At 44.3% G+C, this 21,940-nt stretch overlaps 1 protein-coding gene across 2 annotated transcripts in view; it reads right to left on the bottom strand.

Annotated features, from left to right (window-relative positions):
• Positions 1-13,440, bottom strand: part of LOC144767584 (BOLA class I histocompatibility antigen, alpha chain BL3-7-like) — a 346,774-nt gene extending 333,334 nt beyond the window's left edge. For both annotated transcript variants that reach the window (XM_078650997.1, XM_078650996.1), the window contains exon 1: positions 13,349-13,440. In XM_078650997.1, coding sequence (XP_078507123.1) covers positions 13,349-13,367 — 19 coding nt within the window. In that variant the 5' untranslated portion in view covers positions 13,368-13,440. The remainder of the gene's footprint in view (positions 1-13,348) is intronic.
• Between the last annotated feature and the right edge of the window lie 8,500 nt (positions 13,441-21,940).

Genomic DNA, 21,940 nt, shown 5'->3' with positions numbered 1-21,940 from the left:
TGCAGCGATGGGCTGCGGTACAGTAACTGTCTGTTGTGCATTCTGTGGCTGAGAAGTCTGTGAAACTTGTTCTTGTCTAGGCGGACGTGGTCTTTCTTTAGTCTTACCGGTAGCTATGTTATGTTTCAGAACTGCACACTCGTTCATAAAATGACCTGGCTGTTTACAATAATTGCAGTTCCCTTTAACGGGAGCTGCAGGATGACTGGCTTGATTCGGACCCCTCTTCTGACTGTCTTGTGGAACAGATTGTGCAACTAGTACTTTCATTTTCGTGTCTTTCATACGTTTCCTTTCATGTTCTTGCTCTTCTCTGATTCTATTCTGGTGATATTGAAGCATCTGTAACATCTGGGACGGGGTATTAGCTTGCCAGGTACTTTCGACTTTCAAAACTCGATTCTTAACTTGTGGACTTGAATTCTCGACTAATTTAGTAACAAAAAGATGAGGGTATGACTCGCTACTCGTCTTGAGGCCACTGTTTATGGTAAAACATTTCTCAAATCTAGAATAAAAATCACTAGTGTCTTCGTCTTGTTTCTGTTTACAGGCTGAGATTGCATCCCAGTCTTCCTTTTTAGTTGCTAATAGTCTGGGCAAAACTTGTATTAATAGTTCAGGTAATTCTTTACATTTATCTCCAAGACCGGTACCTGGTACTCGTATCTTATCTTCAGCTTCTAGAACTGCCCAATCGATCTTTTTCTCTCCCACCTCCCATTCTTTTTCTTTGAGTTTCTCATATACCCCTGCGGGCAACAGGACCTTTAACATTTTAATAATATCTGGATACGTGTATCTTTTAATTCTCGGTGGAACCCTGCTGGATCTTTATCATGACAGGGAATTAACTTTTTCATCTCTAAGAGTTCCATCTTTGTGATAGGGGTGTAAACAAACACTCGTTGCATCTCACCACCCTCTGTCTTAACTGGATGCACTTCTCGTAACGGATTCTGTCTGTCTATGTAAAAGGGTTTACTTTCTGGGGGTGAGACATGAACAAAATGCGGGTTCAGAAACATACTATATTTGTGGCGCTGTTTTAGAATGACACTAATTAAATCGGTACCTAAACCTTTCCATTTGTACTGGAGTAACTCGTTCAGGACATCGTGTAACGGACCTGGATCAGAATGTTGACCCTCATACAATGTAATGAGGTGCTGGATCATATACATACCCGCCAGTCGTTGCTCGGCTGGGGGCATTTTCAGAAACATTTGTGCCACTATTTCGTCTGGAAAAGTGGTAGAATCAGTAATCCATCGGACTGCTGATCGGACTAGTTCTTGTTCATGCATGGTACTTAACTCGCTATAACCGATTCGTGATTTCAGAATGTGGTCGGTAGCTTGAAATACTTGTTCCAGAGAACCTTGTTCTGGTGCTGGATGGTAAAAAACTGGCTTGTGTTCTAGACGTAAATGGCGATCTGGAAATCTAGATTTTCCTACATACGCTATTCTGTCGGGATTCTCGTCCTCTACCTCTTCTGTAGAAGAGTCATTTTCTTTCTCGCTTACTTGTGCTGCTTTACGTTGATCGTGTAACCTTATTATTTCTTTACGAATTTTCTTGTACATACTCTCTATACTACCGATAGTCTTATGCTTACCCTCGGCTATATTATCACTCCACTTTGTCAGGACTTTCATTTCGGCTCGATCTTTGGTCGGATAATCTTGTTCTCGTATTAAACAATTAATCAGAAACTTTAATAGCATGAGCTGGACTTCAACTTTTCTTTGGCACATGACGTCACTAATACTTTCTGGATCATTCCCTGTACGGATGAAACGATATATTCTGTCTAGATCCTCTTTCATATCTGGTAGGGTGACTAGATACTCGGTCACCTTTCTCACGCGTAATGAATATAATACCATATTATCCTCGCCTGGGACTGGATCATAGCCACATTCGTTAAGGGCTTTTCTTATTTCTGCAACAGACTGATATCTGGGCGTACGCTGTGACGCTTGTACATGTAATTCGGCTAACGTTAAACGCTTGTGTGGCGGCGGGGTCTGAGGAGGACCTCCTCCTGCGGCCCCTAAACTAGAGTCGTCTACTGATGCTCTTCGTCCTGGCAGAGTGGGAAATGGAAATGCAGGCTGGACTTGTATGGCGGGCTGGACCGGGGGTACCGTAACAGGTACTCCGGTGTCTGGAGGAGCGGGAAGTGCCTGATTTACAGGGACTGGCGGAGCGGGATTTGCATATTCTGGGACTGTGTCGTCCAAATAGGACGAAATGAAAATATCAGCTGCGGTCGGTTTGTGACGTAGCTTGGTCGGAACTAGTGGTGGCGGAAAGTTACTGGATGCCTCCGGGGTCGCTTTTGGCAAGCCCTCGGCAAGAAGAGGATACATACCCTTAATAAGGGCATGCCTCTGTCTGTCTGACTGTTCGGTTTTAACTCGTTCACCTATCTCGATTAATTCTTTTTCTTGTGCTCGTTCTAAGGATTCTCTACTTAGTTCAGACTTTCTGATTTCTTTTTCGGTTCTTTTATGAGATTCTTTGCGCCATAACTCGATGGCATCTTTCTGTGACTGTCTGGCTTTCTTTTTCCATAATGCTTCTTCTACTCGCATGATGCACTCGGCATCCCATGTGCCTGATACGGGCCATCTATACTTTTCCTTTAACTGTTTGGTATACTCTACCCATAAATCTAGATATAATATGGCGCTTATGCCATGCTTCTGATACATAAAATGACCTGGACTGTCCCTAGGCGGGACAGGAACTGCTGCTTCTAGCAGACATTTTCTAGTTTTTAACTGACGCAGTTTTGAAAAGAGCGGCATGACTGAACTATAATCTGGACACAATACAATACACAATAAACACGATAACTACTTCACACTCATACCACGACATTAAAGTACATGAAGAACATTTAAAATAACAGTTCGAACAGAATACTACCTGGAATACGAAACACAGAATACATGAATTTTCTCGAGAACAGAACTGACTGGAACAGAAACTAGATGCACTGCTGAAACAGTACGAAACTCACCGGTCTCATAAAGAGACACGTCAGGACCCGCATCCACCGAAGTGGACACTTCGTTTTGTGGGTCTGTGTACCACCAACCCACGGACCAGAGTCAATTAGATTGACCCTGTCTAGATACTACCCCAGTAATGGTACTCACCGGGCAGTAAGAACGGAAGGCCTCAGACTGGACGGGACTGCTTCGACGCCGGACGGACGAACTTCGGACTTCTGTTACGGGTGGGCCTCCGGATACCTCGGACCTTGGACTCTCGGCTTGGGCTCTGGTCGGGACTCGCCGCGTTCCTCCACCGTCTCGTCTGGATGCTGGACCGCCTCCTCCGTCTCCTCCGTGGGCCTGAGGGATACTTGAAGCAGAAATATCTGCCGGTGCGCAGAAGAGTTCCGTCACGACTGCAGAGGGTCAGGGGGTCGGCGTGGCTTCACCGACGCGTGGGGAAAGGGCAAGTCCCTGTTCGGGCGCCATTATGTGGTAAATAAATAAATAATACCTCTATTTTTGAATGGATAAATGAATAACAGATAGCTCAATAAATAAGAGTCAAGATTCGAGGTAGTAGGAGTTTTGCAGGTTTAATACAGCATAAGGACAGGAACAGGACAACCTGCACAGGAATAGGATGGCAGCGCTGCCGGGGGCAGGATCGGAATCGGCGTAACATTTAATTACAGTGCACGATCATATATACTAAAACAGTTGCATTACAATACATACGATAGGCGGAGCAGTGGGTGGAGCAAAGGGTGTGACGCGTAGCAGTCGCGAAAGATAAGGGTGAAAGTAGGTGTAACAGGGCGTATACATAGACATGTGATGCAAACGTAACAGAATATGTCATGAATGGGGCGGAAACATGGAGGGGGCTACCTAAGGAGCCGGGACCTCTAACCTGATGGTGCGCGCAAGCTGGCAATGACGTATTACTAGGAGAAGCTGGGGGCTACGAACTCTGCGCTAGGAGCAGAGACTGAAGTCTGGAGAGTCAGGGCGACATGTACCGAAGCAGTATCTAGTATCTGATGTTTAGAGAACATGTTGATAGAATCCAAAAGTTATCGGGGTAAAGGCGAACAGACTCTAAGACTGGAGCATGCATTATTCTACATGTAGTGCGTGATGAAGAATATTAAATGACCATTAAATACAGTATTTCTCTTACATGGAGACGTAAAGGCTAGACTATGACGGAAACTATTGATGCAGTTCAGTAGCTTTAGGAATGCAGAGAAGGAGGGCTGGACTGATAACTGGAATCATAACATACTCTTGGCAGACTCAGAGGCAGAGCCAGGCTGAACTGGGCACTGCAAGGCAGGAAATAAGTGAAGGGTCAGGGATACAGGTGGGGGTTGTATCGCTCCTCAGCGAGGGCTTCAGGAGACAGGAGCTGAATCTGGTGTCCGGGCCCTTTTGAGGCCTAGAAACGGGGACTTTACAATGGAATAACGTGCACACTGAGAAACGTGGCAACGTAGCTTTACATAGGCCTAATATTCGTAGTATTCACGAGAACTTGGAAATAGACATACTAGAGATGGACACAACTGTAATTGCGTCATTAATCGAACATGGGGAATACATATGCATATTAATCATGCACAGATAACATATGATGGAGGACGCGTAGGGACACAGAACATGGCCAAATTTAATTTTCCACATTCCCTCCTTGTCACTACGTTTCCATCAGGAAACATCAATATTCATGATACCATCTATCATTTCATACAGTATCATTTGCTCGTCTCGAATTTTCTTGGAACGGGTTTTAGAACGGGGCTTGGGACTAGGAATACAAGAGGTAGCACAAATGCCGCAAATCGCAGGGCCACATTGTATACAGAGGCAGCAACTGAATATGATCGCTACTGCAATACCTAGAAAGAACAATACTTTCCATCCCCAGGCGGAAATTATATTCCAGAACCAACCGGACCATGTCCAGGTGCCTGGATCTTGGTGTAACAGATGGGCAATTTTATGGAGTCTGGTTATAGCTGAATAAACAGACGGCGCGTTATTTGGAATGAAAATGCAGCAACTAGATCCGATGACTCTACAGGCCCCGCCCCTATCGGCCAATATGACGTCAAGGACGAGACGATTTTGCAAAACGACAAATCTCATAGCAGATTGCTCTTCAGTTAAGTTACCTAGAGCAGAGGCAGTCTCATTTACTACAGCTTCAAGGGTTCTTGTTAACCTACGGATTAGCTTACTATTCTGGATAGGGCCGATAAAGAAGAAGAAACCTCTATTGAAATCTGTATACTGTTCTAGAGCAGTTTCAGTATAATTGACAATTGGGGACTCAATCTCCCTTCTATGTCTAATGTGTACTAGATGTGTGTTTCTATGATAATCAGATGGGGCTAGGAAAACTGGTGGCAGTAGGAAGGCAATGTAACAGGTTCCCTCCCAATCGAGGGGCAGACGAACATATGCGGTTTGGCCACAAATAAAATCGGAGAAATCGTCCCGCAACAACGACGCTGTAGCGCTGATAAAGAACTCTTCAGACAACTGCAGCACAAAATAAACAAAAAAAGACTGCAGTCATACAGCTTCACCACACTGACGTGTGAGGAACCATCTTCTCGCCTTCTGTAAGCCAACTGTACTCATCGGATGCAGTATTGACTTTTCCCACCCTTGGGTGCAACTCGATGCTCCTCATCACCTACTAAGAGCCCTGATGAAGACCTTTATAAAGTTCCCTTCCTGTCAAGATTTTCTCTAAGGTCGAAACGCGTAGGCTCAACTTTGGTGCCAGGAGGAATATATGCCATATGATCCAACCAAACCATTGGGACATATAGTGAGAGATGCATCTCACCATTAGGCATTAAATAACTTTTGGAATATATGACTTTCCCTGGCACGCCACAGGACAATTAACTTTCCCCACTGAGGGACAAACCAATAACATCCCCATGGGATATCAATATAATCTCCTTTAGATTTACAGTAGGACCCTTGAAATACCATTTGTAAATAAGATACTGTTGATACATGAACTCACCTTTCTTTCTTTTATTTGTGGATTGTTTATATTTGAATTTATTAAGTTTTTCCACCAATTTTGTCACTGTGTTTGTTTCACGTTGATCAAATTTAATAGCCAGTAAGCTATTTTTGCCAATATCGAATGTATTTTTTGATGTAAGGAGACAATCAAAATTGAGTTGTTCACACCCAATGTGTACCCATTTGAACCTTTTTAAAAAATGTGCTAAAAAACAAGAGCATTCACTGTCAATAAATAGGACGTGAATAGAAAATAACTTGTGTGATCCATGGTGTCAGAGGCTTTGTTCATTTTACAATATTACTGTATTCAAGCTAGCCTGGCTGATGATGGGTGATATCCCGAAACTGGTCCCAGCCTGCTTGTTTATGGTCCCGGGAGAACCTCACATGACACCTTGTGCTGCACTGTTCTCATGAGGAGCAGGGTCAAGACTGATTTCCATATGGCTGGGTCCAAACTGGGATGGCATAGTGATCAAAAGAACAATAGAATAAACCCTGGGCCACATGTATTTTGGGGCCCTCTGTTTGGAACAGCTTTGAATTTATGATCCAGTTACAGCTCCTTCATGCCCTCTTTGCCCAGGTCACTGACAGTGCACATGCATCCTCGTCCAAATTCTAAATGTGTTTACATCTAATATTCAGGGCTAGTGACCTGTGTTTTCAATATTGTGATATAGCAGCAGCTCACAAATATTACTACATATAATCTCTGTGACCCCCTGCCATCTCTCATATGAGAGGTCATGTTTTGATCTAAAGGAAACTTTTTTTATGGATGTTGCATGACACCTAAATACATTTGTCTGAAAAATGGCTGCAGTAGCCTCTCACACATTCCCCTTTCATGAATCCACCCTCTCCTTTCTGCAATAAGGACTGGGATGTCCTTGAGCCAGGACAACCATGCGCTCTACAAATCTTTTTTGACATAACATAATATTAAAAATAAATTAACGGAAAAGACTATGTATAACACTCTGTTTAAGGACTATTCAAGGTCATCAGGGCAAGACTCTCTCATGGGGGCCCCGTGAAAGGCTGGGGCCCTGGGTCAGAGCTTACTCTGCCCATGCCTTAAAATGTCTCTGTTGTTGATGTTTTTCTCATGAGAATCCCACTTCATCTGTACAAACATACTGTAAAATCACTGCATCTTTTTTGAAAGAATAATTTTAATTAATTCTTGTTATTATGTTATGTACTCCGTACTTGTATTCATTTATTATGTTGTAAACATTTGAAATATTCTAAAATGGCTCGACGCTGAGAAAGCATTCGACCGTGTCAAATGGGACTTTCTTTGGGAAGTCATGACACGTAATAATTTTGGCCCTAAATTTATTAATTCCATTAAATCAATGTATCTTCGCCCCAAAGCAAAAGTCCTGGCAGCAGGGTTATTCTCTGAATATATTAACATTGCCAGAGGCACTAGACAAGGGTGTCCGTGCTCACCCTTGCTCTTCGCTTTATATATTAACCCCCTTATTCTGAAATTATTAGAAAGTAACAATATTAAACCTGTTATTAGTCATCATTTTGAAACAAAAATATTGGCCTACGCCGATGACATCGCGATTACCACATCTGAACCGATCGAGGCTATTCTCGAAATAGAGAAAGTTACTACTGAATTTGGGCGCTGTTCGGGCTATTCGCTCAACAAAGGAAAAACGATTATTGTATGTACTGATAATACCACTTGCACGGACCAACGAAGAGCTGAAAAAGCTACGTATTTGGGAGTTGTTCTCTGTGCAAACACTAAATTAATTACAAAAGCCAATTTTGATCCATTACTGATTAAGATTAAGAACGATTTCGAAAGGGTCAATAGCCTCCATCTCTCTATTATAGGAAGAGCTAATTATGTTAAAATGAATACACTACCCAGATGCCTATATTTGTTTCGGGCAATTCCACTAGCCGTTGAACAGGAAACATTAGTGCTGATCAACTCGCTTATATCTAAATTTGTGTGGCAAAATGGGAAGATTCGGAGATCCCTTACATTATTATCACTTCCTTTTGATAGAGGCGGCCTAACCATACCAAATATAATTCTATATTATTGGGCAGCACAGATAAAACAGCTCACACCTATGATCAGAGGCTATAGTCTAGAGAGTATAGAAGGCTTTGGAGAAATACCCTCAATATACGAGATCCTTGTAGGTCAGGAGGCTAAGGGTTTAATCTTACGGAAGACCGAGGCAAGAAATTATAAAGATTTTAAGGGAGAAATTATGGCTAGCGCCTGGAGAATCTGGAATAAAGTTGCTAAATATATGAAAATTGAGAAGATTAATCGATATACTCCGCTTTGGCGCTCTAATGCTATCCAAGGCCAAGATTTTACTAGCGTGTTAAAGAAATGGGACAAGCTGGGAATTAGAACAATTGGCGAGTTCTTAACAAATGACTTTGAAACCACCTTTTTTGATTTAAAAGTAAACTATAATTTACCAAATGGAGATTTCTTAAAATTTGCACAGATATTCACTAAATTAAAGGCCAAAGAATCTTCAATTTGTCTTTCTAAAATTGAAATTTTGGACGCAATACCCAGAATAAACACTAGAATTGGAACCCTGTATAATATTCTTTTAAGTATGAAGAATGATGATCTTGATAAGACTGAAAGTAAGTGGGCTACAAAATTAAACAATCCTAATGTAGACATCAGAGTATTAGAGATGAGCCAAAAGTTGCTTATGGCGAGCAATCTCAAAGCTCAACTTTATAAAACTGTTTTTGACCTCTATTTCACTCCCGCTGAATTGTTTGTATGGGGCAAACGTGAGAATGATCTATGCCCTAGATGTTCTCAAGGACCGGCAACTCTTACTCATATGTTTTACAATTGTCCTGATTTGATCCTAATTAAAAACATGATAGCCTCTTTCTGGGAAGAGGTATTCAGACATAAAATACCAGAATCAGAAACCTTGTTTCTACTAGGCCATGATCACTCTTTGAATCTAGCAAAATCTGAAGAAAACCTAATTTTTATTGGTATAGCAGTATTAAGGATAATTTTGTCTGCTCGCTGGAAAGAGGCACATCCACCAAGTTTCCAGATGTGGCTTGCACGCTTCCTAGCGGTCTATAGATATGAAACTGCTATATTCGAAACAAGAGGAGTAAATTCCAGAACACGTGGGGAAACACTTTGGCGCCCAATAACTAATTGGAAAGATGACATTATTCCTAGTGGCATTGGTTGATTTAAAAAGTATGTATGCTATCTTATGTTTAGAATGCCTAGTGTTATATTGAATTTGATTTCTTATATCATTCTCATTGCATTTCCGTTGCTTGATTTACTTTTTGGTTTTGAGTATCTGATGTACAGTCCAACTATTTACGTTATGTACTTATATCTCATAGTTTATTACTGTAAAATGATTCCTGTTTTGCCTGGTATAAAAAAAAATAAAAAAAAAAAAAAATGAAATATTCTAAAATGTACTTAGGCCATTTAGGCCATGCACGAGAAATTAGCTTGATAAAAAACACAAACTTAAATTGCAATAATTGGAATGATAGAAATTGCAACAATTACAGTTTTTCAATAATTGTTTTTCTCTAACTTGTCAAGGAGATTTGTTTCTTAAATCCTATATGAGGTTAAGCAGTAATGAGCACACTCCCAGACGAGCCCACAGACCTGATGGAACACCTTCACTGCAAGATACTGGCCAGCCCTACCTCCACCCTCCCAGGAACCCTCATCTACCGACCCCCTGGACCCAGCGGATGTTTCGCCAACTCCATCACAGACATCATCTCCCCAGATGCCATCGCGTCCACTAACTACACCCTACTGGGAGACCTCAACTTCCACCTCAAAAACCAACTGGACCCCAGCACCACATCCCTCCTGGACAACCTCCACAACATTGGACTCCGTCAGATCGTGACCGAACCCATGCACTCAGAAGGACACACCCTCGACCCCCTCTTCACAACAGGAAACTCCATCACCTTCAGCCACACCGCCAAACTCCCATGGACTGACCATCAATGCGACCACTTCACTTTCAGAACACCCACCATCCACAGACTACAGAACCTGCTCCCACAAAGAAACTGGACCAGAATCCCCGACAACCAGCTAACCTCATCACTCAGCAACTACACCCCAACCATCGCGGAAAACAACAACGCCAACACCGCAGCCCGAACCCTGCACAGATGGATCTCCGATAGCACAGCCCCTCTCAAGAAAAACAACAACACACACGCCAAGAAAGCTAGATGGTTCACCACCGAACTTCGAGAGTCCAGATGCACTTGCCGCAGCCTTGAAAAGCCCTGAAGGAACACCAAGTCCACAACAACTTCAGAGGCGCCAACAATGCCCACCACCAACTCATCAGAAAAACAAGGAAAAAAGCGATTGAAGACAGAATCTCCACTCATGCACACAACAGCAAAGAACTCTTCAACATCGTCAAGGAGTTCGCCCAACCCACCAGCGAGTTCACTGACATCCCTCCCTCACAAGACCTCTGCGACAAACTCAGCACCCTTTTCCACTACAAAATCAAGAGCATCTACGACAACTTCGACGAAGACAACCAACACACTGAACCCTCACCAACTACCTCCGACACCCGGAAGCCAGAGATCGACAACTGGACAGCCCTCACCACCGAAGACACACTGAACGATGATGAAGTCAATACACTCCGGGCCCCCACGGACTCCAGCCCCCACCACATTTTCAACAGAGCCGCTGACACCATCGCACCCATTTTCTGCTACACCATCAACCGCTCCCTGGCAACCGCCTCGTTCCCTGACGACTGGAAACATGCTGAGATCAACCCACTCCTGAAAAAACCCTTGGCGGACCCCACCGACCTCAAAAACTACAGACCCATCTCCCTGTTCCAGTTCCCAGCAAAAGTCATCGAGAAAGCCATCAACAGCCAACTCGCCACATTCATCGAAGAGCACAACATCCTCGACTCCTCCCAATCCGGCTTCAGAAAAAAACACAGTACGGAAACCGCCCTCCTCGCCGCAACAGACGACATCCGTACCTTACTGGACAAAGGAGAACCAGCAGCCCTCATCCTCCTCGACCTCTCAGCGGCGTTCGACACAGTCTCTCACCGCACCCTAATACACAGACTCCACGACTCAGGGCTCAAAGACAAGGCCCTCGACTGGATCCGCTCCTTCTTCTGCGTCAGAACGCACGGACTTAGACTCCCCCCCTCTCCTCTCGGACCCTACACCTACCACCTGCGGAGTCCCCCAGGGGTCTTCCCTCTGCCATACGCTCTTTAACATCTACATGGCTCCCCTCGCCCCATCGTCTGAACCTACAGACTCAACATTGTGTCATATGCAGACGACACCTAGCTCATCCTCTCCATATCCAATGAACCCAACACTGTCAGGCACAACTTTCGAGAAGGCATGGAAGCCGTCGCCAAATGGATGAACAACAGCTGCCTACAACTAAACACCAACAAAACGGAAGTACTCATCGTGGGCCCAAACCCAGATGCCTGGAACGACACGGTGCACAGACATAATATCGACTCCAAAATATCGTTTGGACAGAATATCGAGTCAAAAATATCGTTTGGACAAAATATCGACAGGACAGAATATAGACAACCAAAATATCGTTTTTAAGGTAAGTGAAGTAATATCGACTGTAAATAATATAGAAAGTGAAAATATGTAAGTATATAATATAGATAGTAAAAAAATTCGTTTTTATTTTTAGGGTTCAGGGTCAGTTTGGGGTTTTTGGGTAAAGGGGTATTTTTAGGGTTCAGGGTCAGTTTTGGGTTTTTGGGTAAAGGGGTATTTTTAGGGTCCAGGGTCAGTTTTCAGTTTTTGGGTAAAGGGGTATTTTTAGGGTTCAGGGTCAGTTTTCAGTTTTTGGGTAAAGGGGTATTTTTAGGGTTCAGGGTCAGTTTTCAGTTTTTGGGTAAAGGGGTATTTTTAGGGTTTAGGGTCAGTTTTCAGTTTTTGGGTAAAGGGGTATTTTTAGGGTTCAGGGTCAGTTTTGGGTTTTTGGGTAAAGGGGTATTTTTAGGGTTCAAGGGTCAGTTTTCAGTTTATGGGTATTATTTTATTATATTTTGTTACTATATATATATGTTTTAATAAATATGAAATAAAAAAATATTTATTTAACTTTCATTAATTATTTAATTATTATAAGTTAATTTAAGTAATTTTAAGTATATTTTAGTAATTAATTATTAATATTAATTTAATTTAACACTGTTTTTAGTAAATACGATATTTTTTACAACTATATTTTTGTAAACGATATTTTTAACTCGATATTTTTGTACTTACCTGTTTGTAGATAGAAACTCGATATTTTGACTGTCGATATTTTCTCAACAATATTTTTGATGGTCGATATTCTGTCCCTCGATATTATTTCAGTGATCCGAACGACACCTGGTGGCCCCCTGCCCTCGGAAGCCCGCCCACCCCCAGTGACCACACATGCAACCTGGGAATCATCCTGGACTCAGAGCTCAAAATGGACCACCAGATCTCGTCCTCCTGCTTCCACTCCCTCCGTCTACTACGTAAGACCTTCAAATGGATCCACCTCGAACACAGAAAGACCGTCACTCGAGCCCTGGTCACCAGCAGGCTCGACTACGGCTACGCACTCTATGCCGGAATAAACAAAAACCTCACCCGCAAGCTACAGAATACCCAAAACACCGATGCAAGACAGGTTTTAACCTGCCAAGACACTGCCACATCTCCCAGCACCTGCGCACACTCCACCGGCTCCCCATCGAAGCTAGAGACACCTTCAAAATGCTAACCCACGCTCACAAGGCCCTCCACGACACCAGACCAGCATACCTGAACAGCTGACTCAAATTCCACACACCCCAAAGGACCCTAAAATCAGCCTAGCTCTCCTACGCCATGGTCCCGCGCACCAGAAAGACCAGATAGGGAGGGCTTCTCCTTCGGCGCGGCCAGAGCCTGGAACGACCTTCCGCTCCACCTCAGACAGATAACATCACTCCCCATCTTCTCAAGAAACCTCAAAACCTGGTTCTTCAACAGACCACCTCCTTGATGGACTGGACCCTGCCAACCCCCCGTTCCCCCCCTCGACCTCCCAGCGCCTTGAGACCCTTACGGGTGAGTAGTTGCACTTAACAAAAACCTGATTTGATTTGATTTGATTTGAAAGGATAACAAGATAGCAGCAAATGCTGCACCACATTGTAGGCTGGGAATATACAAGTCAAGCCATGAATACTTACATATACTGATCAGTACCATGGATATGGTGACTTGAATGATGAGAGTGAGACCGTAAATCTTAACAAGCTTTTTCCATTGAAGGATTTCAAAAACTACTGAAAAAAAAGAACACAACAAAGAAATGTATTTAGTGTTTGAGATTTAAACATCATGTGATCTCCTTTAAAAAAAATATATAAATCTGGATTTTGTGGTCAGTTGAAAATGTCAGGTTTTCTGAAAGTCAGTTGCCACAAGCCTGTTAACACAATTGTCTGAAGTTTAACCTAGAATAATTTATGATAGATTAGAAGGAACTATTAAACAAAAACTGATTAATGGCGTCTCATTACTTATTTATTCATTTGCTAGTGACAATGTAGATTCTCAGAGTTAACTATATAGAGAATTGTGATTTTATTAAAACAAGGAGGCTAGCATTATGCATAACCTTTTTATTTACCCCTTCTGAGCAGCAGTTAAAAGCTTGAAATAGAACAACATGAAGTCATACAACAATAGAACATCCACTGAGTACGTAAATCCACAACATTTCAATCTTTTGTTTCTCTTCCTCATCTGATAACATCTTGTACCATCTTCTTCCAACTCTTTTCCCAGACTTAACTCACTGAGACTTTAAAATTTCCCAAAAAATGTATTTTAAAATAAGTTCCTACATAGTATCATATAAACAATCCTTCATAAACATTTCTAAATATTCTTTAAAACACCATTTCTTAAATTATGCCATCTTCTTTAACCACCTTAAACCACCTCCAAGGGAGGGAGGTATGTTGGTAGCCTTCTTGTCTGTAATAAAATCGCGATTCTCTATAGAGTTACCCTCTGAGAATGAAAATGTTATGTCTAAACAGGAGGCCAGCATTATGCATGTTTAAAGTCCTTTAAAGTCTGCAACATATTCAACTGGCCTGCAATAGAAATTCCTGAAGACTCCATCATTCAACTAATCTGCTAGTTTCAAAACTTCACTTAAATGTCCACCTGCATTAAACACTTTTAATGCCATTGCTCCACAAATTGAATGCACTTGAATACACCTTGAATTTGTCCAGATTCATGCATTGTGTTCTGTACAAATCTTGGTATTGTTGTTGTAGATACTGCTCCATGCAGCTTCAAATAAGAGATCATTAATTGATCCACTCCTGATCTCTGAACTCACTCATTCTTGCCTCATACTTCTTAATGCATCACACACAATTATGGAGGATCATCAAACCTAGGGTTAAAAAAGTTTCCCTGTCATAGTTTTAGTTCTCTTTCTTTTCTTTCTTTCTTCAGATAGAACACCCTGTGGTTGATAAAAAAAACTACCTACCTTTAACCTCCAAGGCACTTACATTTGAAACAATTTTGAATGAAACCATACACAATAAAGTGACTAACTTCCATGTAAAATATTTAGCCGTCAGATACTTGTTACCTTGCCATTCCTTAAACTACATGAATATCAGATTAAGGGCCAGATGAAGAACACTTTTTTGCGGTCGCAAACGGGAGATTGGCCCGTATGTGACCGCAAAAAACGGTGCAGGCATGTACAAACGCTATTTTGCGAGTCACTGACTCACAAAATAGTGTTATTAGGAAGGGGCATCCCTTTCTAATAGCGAGTCTCAATGCCGTGTACTATTGTTTTGCGACTGCATTTGCGGTCACAAAACACTCATAGTTGGCCACCTACTTCAAGTAGGTGGTAAACCACTCGCAAATGGGAAGGGGTCCTCACAAGACCCCTTGCCCTTTGTGAGTGTGTGCACTAATATTTTATAAGGGCAGGCTGTGGTCCCAGGGACCACTGCCTGCCCTTAAAAAATTTAACTGAAAAGTTTTATTTTTCATTTTAAATGCAGTCCTTAAAGGAAAACGGCTGCATTTAAAAAAAACTGCTTTATTTAAAAAGCTATTCAGAAAAGGGGGGTGGTGATGGACAGAGCATCTGAATTAAACAGAACACTCATACCCAGTCAAAAGATCAGGGCTTGATCCATCACCATTTTTTAGCTCACTACACCATCCCAGTTCAGAACCTGGCTATATGCAAATTAGTCTGTCCCTGGCCCAGTGCATCATGGGAACAGGGCAGACCAAACTACCAAGCCAATTCTTTACTGGAAAGGAAACAAGCTTCCGGGGACCGGTTTCTGGCATTGCAGCCATCTTCGGCCCGGCTTGCTTGAATCCTGATGGTGCAGTGAGCAAGGGACTCATGTCTGAGCATACCCTGCCACTCCTATAGTGGCCAAAACGATTCAGAAAAGGGGGGTGGTGATGGACAGAGCATCTGAATTAAACAGAACACTCATACCCAGTCAAAAGATCAGGGCTTGATCCATCACCGTTTTTAGCTCACTACACCATCCCAGTTCAGAACCTGGCTATATGCAAATTAGTCTGTCCCTGGCCCAGTGCATCATGGGAACAGGGCAGACCAAACTACCAAGCCAATTCTTTACTGGAAAGGAAACAAGCTTCCGGGGACCGGTTTCTGGCATTGCAGCCGTCTTCGGCCCGGTTTGCTTGAATCCTGATGGTGCAGTGAGCAAGGGACTCTTGTCTGAGCATACCCTGCCACTCCTATAGTGGCCAAAACGATTCAGAAAATGGGGGAGGTGATGGACAGAGCATCTGAATTAAACAGAACACTCATACCCTGTCAAAAGATCAGGGCTTGATCCAATACCGTTTTTTTAGCTCACTACACCATCCCAGTTCAGAACCTGGCTATATGCAAATTAGTCTGTCCCTGGCCCAGTGCATCATGGGAACAGGGCAGACCAAACTATTAAGCAAATTCTTTACTGGAAAGGAAACAAGCTTCCGGGGACCGGTTTCTGGCATTGCAGCCGTCTTCGGCCCGGCTTGCATGAATCCTGATGGTGCAGTGAGCAAGGGACTCATGTCTGAGCATACCCTGCCACTCCTATAGTGGCCAAAACGATTCAGAAAAGGGGGGTGGTGATGGACAGAGCATCTGAATTAAACAGAACACTCATACCCAGTCAAAAGATCAGGGCTTGATACATCACCGTTTTTTAGCGACCCCAGCAGGCCACCATCCCAGCGAGAGCTAGCCATTCCAAATAGGGTCGCAAATGGTGCTTGCCTCATTAATATAGATGATATTAAACAACAAGGGGTGGTGATGGACAGAGTTTCTGAATTAAGCAGAATACTCTCACCCAGTCAAGAGATCAGGGCTAGATCCAACACCGTTTTTTAGCTCACTGCACCATCCCAGTTCAGAACCTGGCTATATGCAAATTAGTCTGTTCCTGTCCCAGTGCATGATGGGAACAGGGCAAACCAAACTACCAAGCCAATTCTTACACTGGGAAGGAAACAAGCTTCCGGGGACCGGTTTCTGGCATTTCAGCCGTCGTCGGCCCGGCTTGCTTGAATCCTGATGGTGCAATGAGCAAGGGACTCACATCTGAGTATACCCTTCCACGCTTAGGGTGGACAAAATATTTAACAACAAGGGGTGGTGATGGACAGAGTTTCTGAATTAAGCAGAATACTCTCACCCAGTCAAGAGATCAGGGCTAGATCCAACACCGTTTTTTAGCTCACTGCACCATCCCAGTTCAGAACCTGGCTGTATGCAAATTAGTCTGTTCCTGTCCCAGTGCATGATGGGAACAGGGCAAACCAAACTACCAAGCCAATTCTTACACTGGGAAGGAAACAAGCTTCTGGGGACCGGTTTCTGGCATTTCAGCCGTCGTCGGCCCGGCTTGCTTGAATCCTGATGGTGCAATGAGCAAGGGACTCACATCTGAGTATACCCTTCCACGCTTAGGGTGGACAAAATATTTAACAACAAGGGGTGGTGATGGACAGAGTTTCTGAATTAAGCAGAATACTCTCACCCAGTCAAGAGATCAGGGCTAGATCCAACACCGTTTTTTAGCTCACTGAGCTAAATAACGGTGATGGATCACGCCCTGATCTTTGGACTGGGTAAGAGTGGTCTGCTTACTTCAGACACTCTGTTCATCACCACCCCCTTTTCTGAATCGTTTTTGGCCACTGTAGGTGTGGCAGGGTATACTCAGACATGAGTCCCTTGCTCACTGCTCCATCAGGATTCAAGCAAGCCGGGCCGACGACGGCTGTAATGCCAGAAACCAGTCCCCGGAAGCTTGTCTCCTTTCTGGTGAAGAATTGGCTTGGTAGTTTGGTCTGCCCTGTTCCCATGATGCACTGGGCCAGGGACAGACTAATTTGCATATAGCCAGGTTCTGAGCTGGGATGGGGCAGTGAGCTAAATAACGGTGATGGATCAAGCCCTGATCTTTGGACTGGGTAAGAGTGGTCTGCTTACTTCAGACACTCTGTTCATCACCACCCCCTTTTCTGAATCGTTTTTGGCCACTAAAGGTGTGTCAGGGTATACTCAGACATGAGTCCCTTGCTTACTGCTCCATCAGGATTCAAGCAAGCCGGGCCGACGACGGCTGTAATGCCAGAAACCGGTCCCCGGAAGCTTGTCTCCTTTCTGGTGAAGAATTGGCTTGGTAGTTTGGTCTGCCCTGTTCCCATGATGCACTGGGCCAGGGACAGACTAATTTGCATATAGCCAGGTTCTGAGCTGGGATGGGGCAGTGAGCTAAATAACGGTGATGGATCAAGCCCTGATCTTTGGACTGGGTAAGAGTGGTCTGCTTACTTCAGACACTCTGTTCATCACCACCCCCTTTTCTGAATCATTAATATAGATGAGGCATGCAATTTGCTGCCCCATTGGGAATCGGAAACAATGTCTTAGACACTATTGTACATTCATTTTAGCGAGTCGCATATTGCGAGTCGCAATTCGGAGCAATTTGCGATTCACTAAAGTGAATGGTCGTACAACTGGCTCTAACATCACAAAGAGTACTGTACCTTGCACCTGGTGGTTTGCAGAACCAAATTCCTTTCATAATCTACAGACTAATTGTCCCCTACCTAAGGACAACCAGTCAGAGAATGTCCTGCTGCAATCGGTCACCTATAACAATTGACTGTCCTGTATGCCAAATCTATTTTATATAATTCTGCCAAGAAATTCGCAATCATAATCTCATTCGCCTCAACAGGATTTAATCTCTTTCCATGCACCTGCTCCTGGTGCCCATGACTCGTATAATAACTTCAAAGCTTTTCCTGATGACTGCGAATTTATCAGATCTTGTGAAATGCATCAAACTAGAAGGTTGAGAACCCTTGGTTACACCAAGGGATGCTATCTTCAGTCAACATCTTGTAAAAGCCCTTTGCAGCCTTTATCAACATAGGATCGCTCACAGCCACTTCCATCACTGAGCTTGTGCTCCCCAAAATGGAGTCACCACTACTAGCCTGCATTTCTGTCTCCTTATCAGCATTAAAACTCTCTGAATCATTGAGAATGGTGGGAATGCATAACCCTTCATACTTTGCCAATTGAAGCTGAAAGTGTCATGCCTGTAGTTCGCGAGGGGAATAATGCTATGCGCCATTGGTGAGCCGCGTCCGTATTACAGTTGAAGCGGTGGTTGGCAGTGGTTGGCGATTGAAGGTACATGGGTTGGTGCACATGCGCAGTAAGCACGCATGCGCAAATGAACGAGAAACGAAATATAACCCGCCCCGTGGAATCAGGAAGTGCTTCGCGTTAGCTAAGCTGTTCCGGTTCTCGTTCCGGGTCACGGTTTGTGGTATTGGCGTCCGAGGAGTTAGCGGGTTGGCTAGGTGTCTCGGTGATTCCTGAGTAAGGGCGGTCAGTACTTGTTCTTTTCCCTTGTGATTCAAAACGGCTTGTTTCGAGATCGCGTTTTCTATGGTTTGTTACGCTTCCTGATTTATTGTCTTCTTTGACTGGTCGGCCACAGTAGAAGTGTATGCTGTGGAGGTTTATGAGTTTCTTTGCTAAGTCAGGTCTTGCATTTACTGAATTAAGGTTCAAGGTATTGCAGATTCCTATAGAGTTGTATGACGCCTGGTGTGCTGAAACTATCAGGACTGTCATATGAGGTTCTCCTGGATGATTCTTTGCTGTTTGGTTCGAGTGGTTTCCCTCTATACAGAAGGTACCCTTAGTTATATTGCCATTCCAACATAGACACACACACATACCACAGACAAAGGGGGGGGTTGGTTTTCACGTTTCCCTTTTTGTCTTCTTATATAGATCCAGGTGCTGCAGACGAATTCTATTCTACACAGACCAAAGAAGACAGAGGAGGCTTGTTTCTTTTCCCTTCCTACCCTTGTTTTGTTCCCCTGTGTTCCCCCCAGTTACAACTTGGGATTCAGTGTATACTCCTGTGTTCCGAGGGGTGACAGGGGGAATCAGGGTGTCTAGCGGCGAGAATCCAAGACACTTCCGAGACAAAGGTGCGTGCATTACAGAAAGCATCCACTGCTAATGCCCCTGGGTCTGGTCTCCAACTCACATATTTATCTAATTGATTTGTTAACCACGACGCAAACAAATCTGTCTCTAACGGACCCATCCTTTTCTGAATCTCCTGAAATGCTCCTGGCATCAGTTTCCAATTGCAGTAATCCTTCAAGAAATGGGAATTCCAGTCCACCACTAAGTTCTCCTTCCATGGCAAATATTGCGCACACATGCTTATGTCATGCTCCATGCAAAATTCCCCAAAATCCTGTGCCATTTCTGACCTGCTGCCTCCCAACCTGTTTTTTTGTTAAATATATTTTTTATTAGCATTTATTTTTTTACAATTATACATATGATCAGAAATACAATTATTCATACAGAATTTTCTCTGGTTTGGGGTACATTTTCATGATAGGATTTAGTTTTTGATCTGTATTTTGCACAACATACTTTTTCTGTCTTTTCCCCTTTATTTTCATGTTCATGCACCTTCCTCCAGTCCCCACCATGTATTCCGCTGTCCTGTGGGTCTTACGACCTCTGATCCATGTAGCTGTCTTTCTTACTCAGGGATTTTACCTCTGTTTATTAATTCACAAGGATCTTTTATTCGCTAAGATAAAAAATTAACTATTTATCTCTAGAACTGGGATATAAACTAACCGTGTGATGTCCCATGTTGCCATCTCCATGTGTATTTTGCCTGCAAGAGGGCCGTGTTAGAGTCGGGGGCCCTTTTCGAAGGCCTACCTGGCTACTCTTCTTGTATGTCATCACTACCCACCCTGTCTAGCATCTGCTGTGGCTTAATCGGTACTTCCCCCTGTATTTGTCCCATCTGCTTCATCTAGTGTCGTAGTGTACCAGCTCTTCATGATTTTGGTCCATGGCTCTGCTATGGGGCGCTGTCTGACACCTCTTTTTTCCTCTGTTTGTATTGTCCTTCCTCTGTTTTTGCCCAACAAAACACATCCTATTCCCATAGTGTCACCCTTGGGCCTGTCAGGGATTTCCAGGCCATGGCCACCCGCCTACATACATGAACCAATGCTAAATCTATGAAGCCTGAGCCCACCTTTTTAGCCTTCAGTCTCGGAAATCAATCAATCAATCAAATAATTTAGATAGCGCACTACTCACCCGGTTGGGTCTCAAGGCGCTGGGGGGGGAGGGGTCCGTTACTGCTCGAAAAGCCAGGTCTTGAGTTGCTTCCTGAAGGAGAGATGGTCTTGAGTCAGCCGAAGGTGGATGGGGAGGGAGTTCATGTCTTGGCCGCCAGGATCTTCCTCCGGCGGTGGCTCTGCGAATGCGTGGTACGGTTGCGAGGGCGAGGCTGGACGATCGCAGCTGACGAGTGGGCGTGTAGAAGGTGAGGCGGTTGTTGAGGTACTTGGGGCCCAGGTCGTGGAGAGCCTTGTGTGCGTGGGTGAGGAGTCTGAACGTGATCCTCTTGCTGACGGGGAGCCAGTGCAGGTCTCTCAGGTGGACGGAGATGTGGTTGTGGCGGGGGATGTCTAGGACGAGTCGTGCGGAGGTGTTCTGTATGCGCTGGAGTCTTTTCCGTAGTTTGGCAGTGGTGCCTGCATAGAGGGTGTTCCCGTAGTCCAGTCGGCTGGTGACGAGTGCCTGGGTGACTGTCTTCCTGGTTTCGGTGGGGATCCATCGGACGATCTTTCGGAGCATGCGCAGGGTGTTGGAACAGGATGACGATGACGAGACAGCGTTGATTTGACTGGTCATCGAGAGGGAGGAGTCCAGGATGAAGCCCAGGTTTCTTGCGTGGTCCGTTGGCTTGGGGGTGGTGTCCAGGGCAGGGGGCCACCAGGAGTCGTCCCAGGCGGAGGGGGATGATCCCAGGATGAGGACTTTCGTCTTGTCTGAGTTCAGCTTCAGGCGGCTGTTCTTCATCCATTCGGCGACGTCCTTCATTCCCTCGTGTAGGCTGGCTCTGGCGGTGGCAGGGTCATTGCTAAGGGAGAGGATCAGCTGGGTGTCGTCGGCGTAGGAGATGATGTTAAGGTTGTGTTGGCGTGCGATGTCTGCGAAGGGGCTCATGTAGACATTGAAGAGGGTGGGGCTGAGCGAGGATCCTTGCGGTACGCCGCAGATGACTTCGGTGGCCGCGGATCTGAACGGGGGGAGGCGGACTCTCTGGGTTCTTCTGGCGAGGAACGAGATGATCCACTCCAGTGCCTTCTCTTGGATTCTGACG

Source organism: Lissotriton helveticus, chromosome 7, assembly GCF_964261635.1.
Source record: "Lissotriton helveticus chromosome 7, aLisHel1.1, whole genome shotgun sequence".
Classification (NCBI taxonomy): Eukaryota; Metazoa; Chordata; class Amphibia; order Caudata; family Salamandridae; genus Lissotriton; species Lissotriton helveticus.
This window is presented reverse-complemented; position numbering and strand designations above follow the sequence as displayed.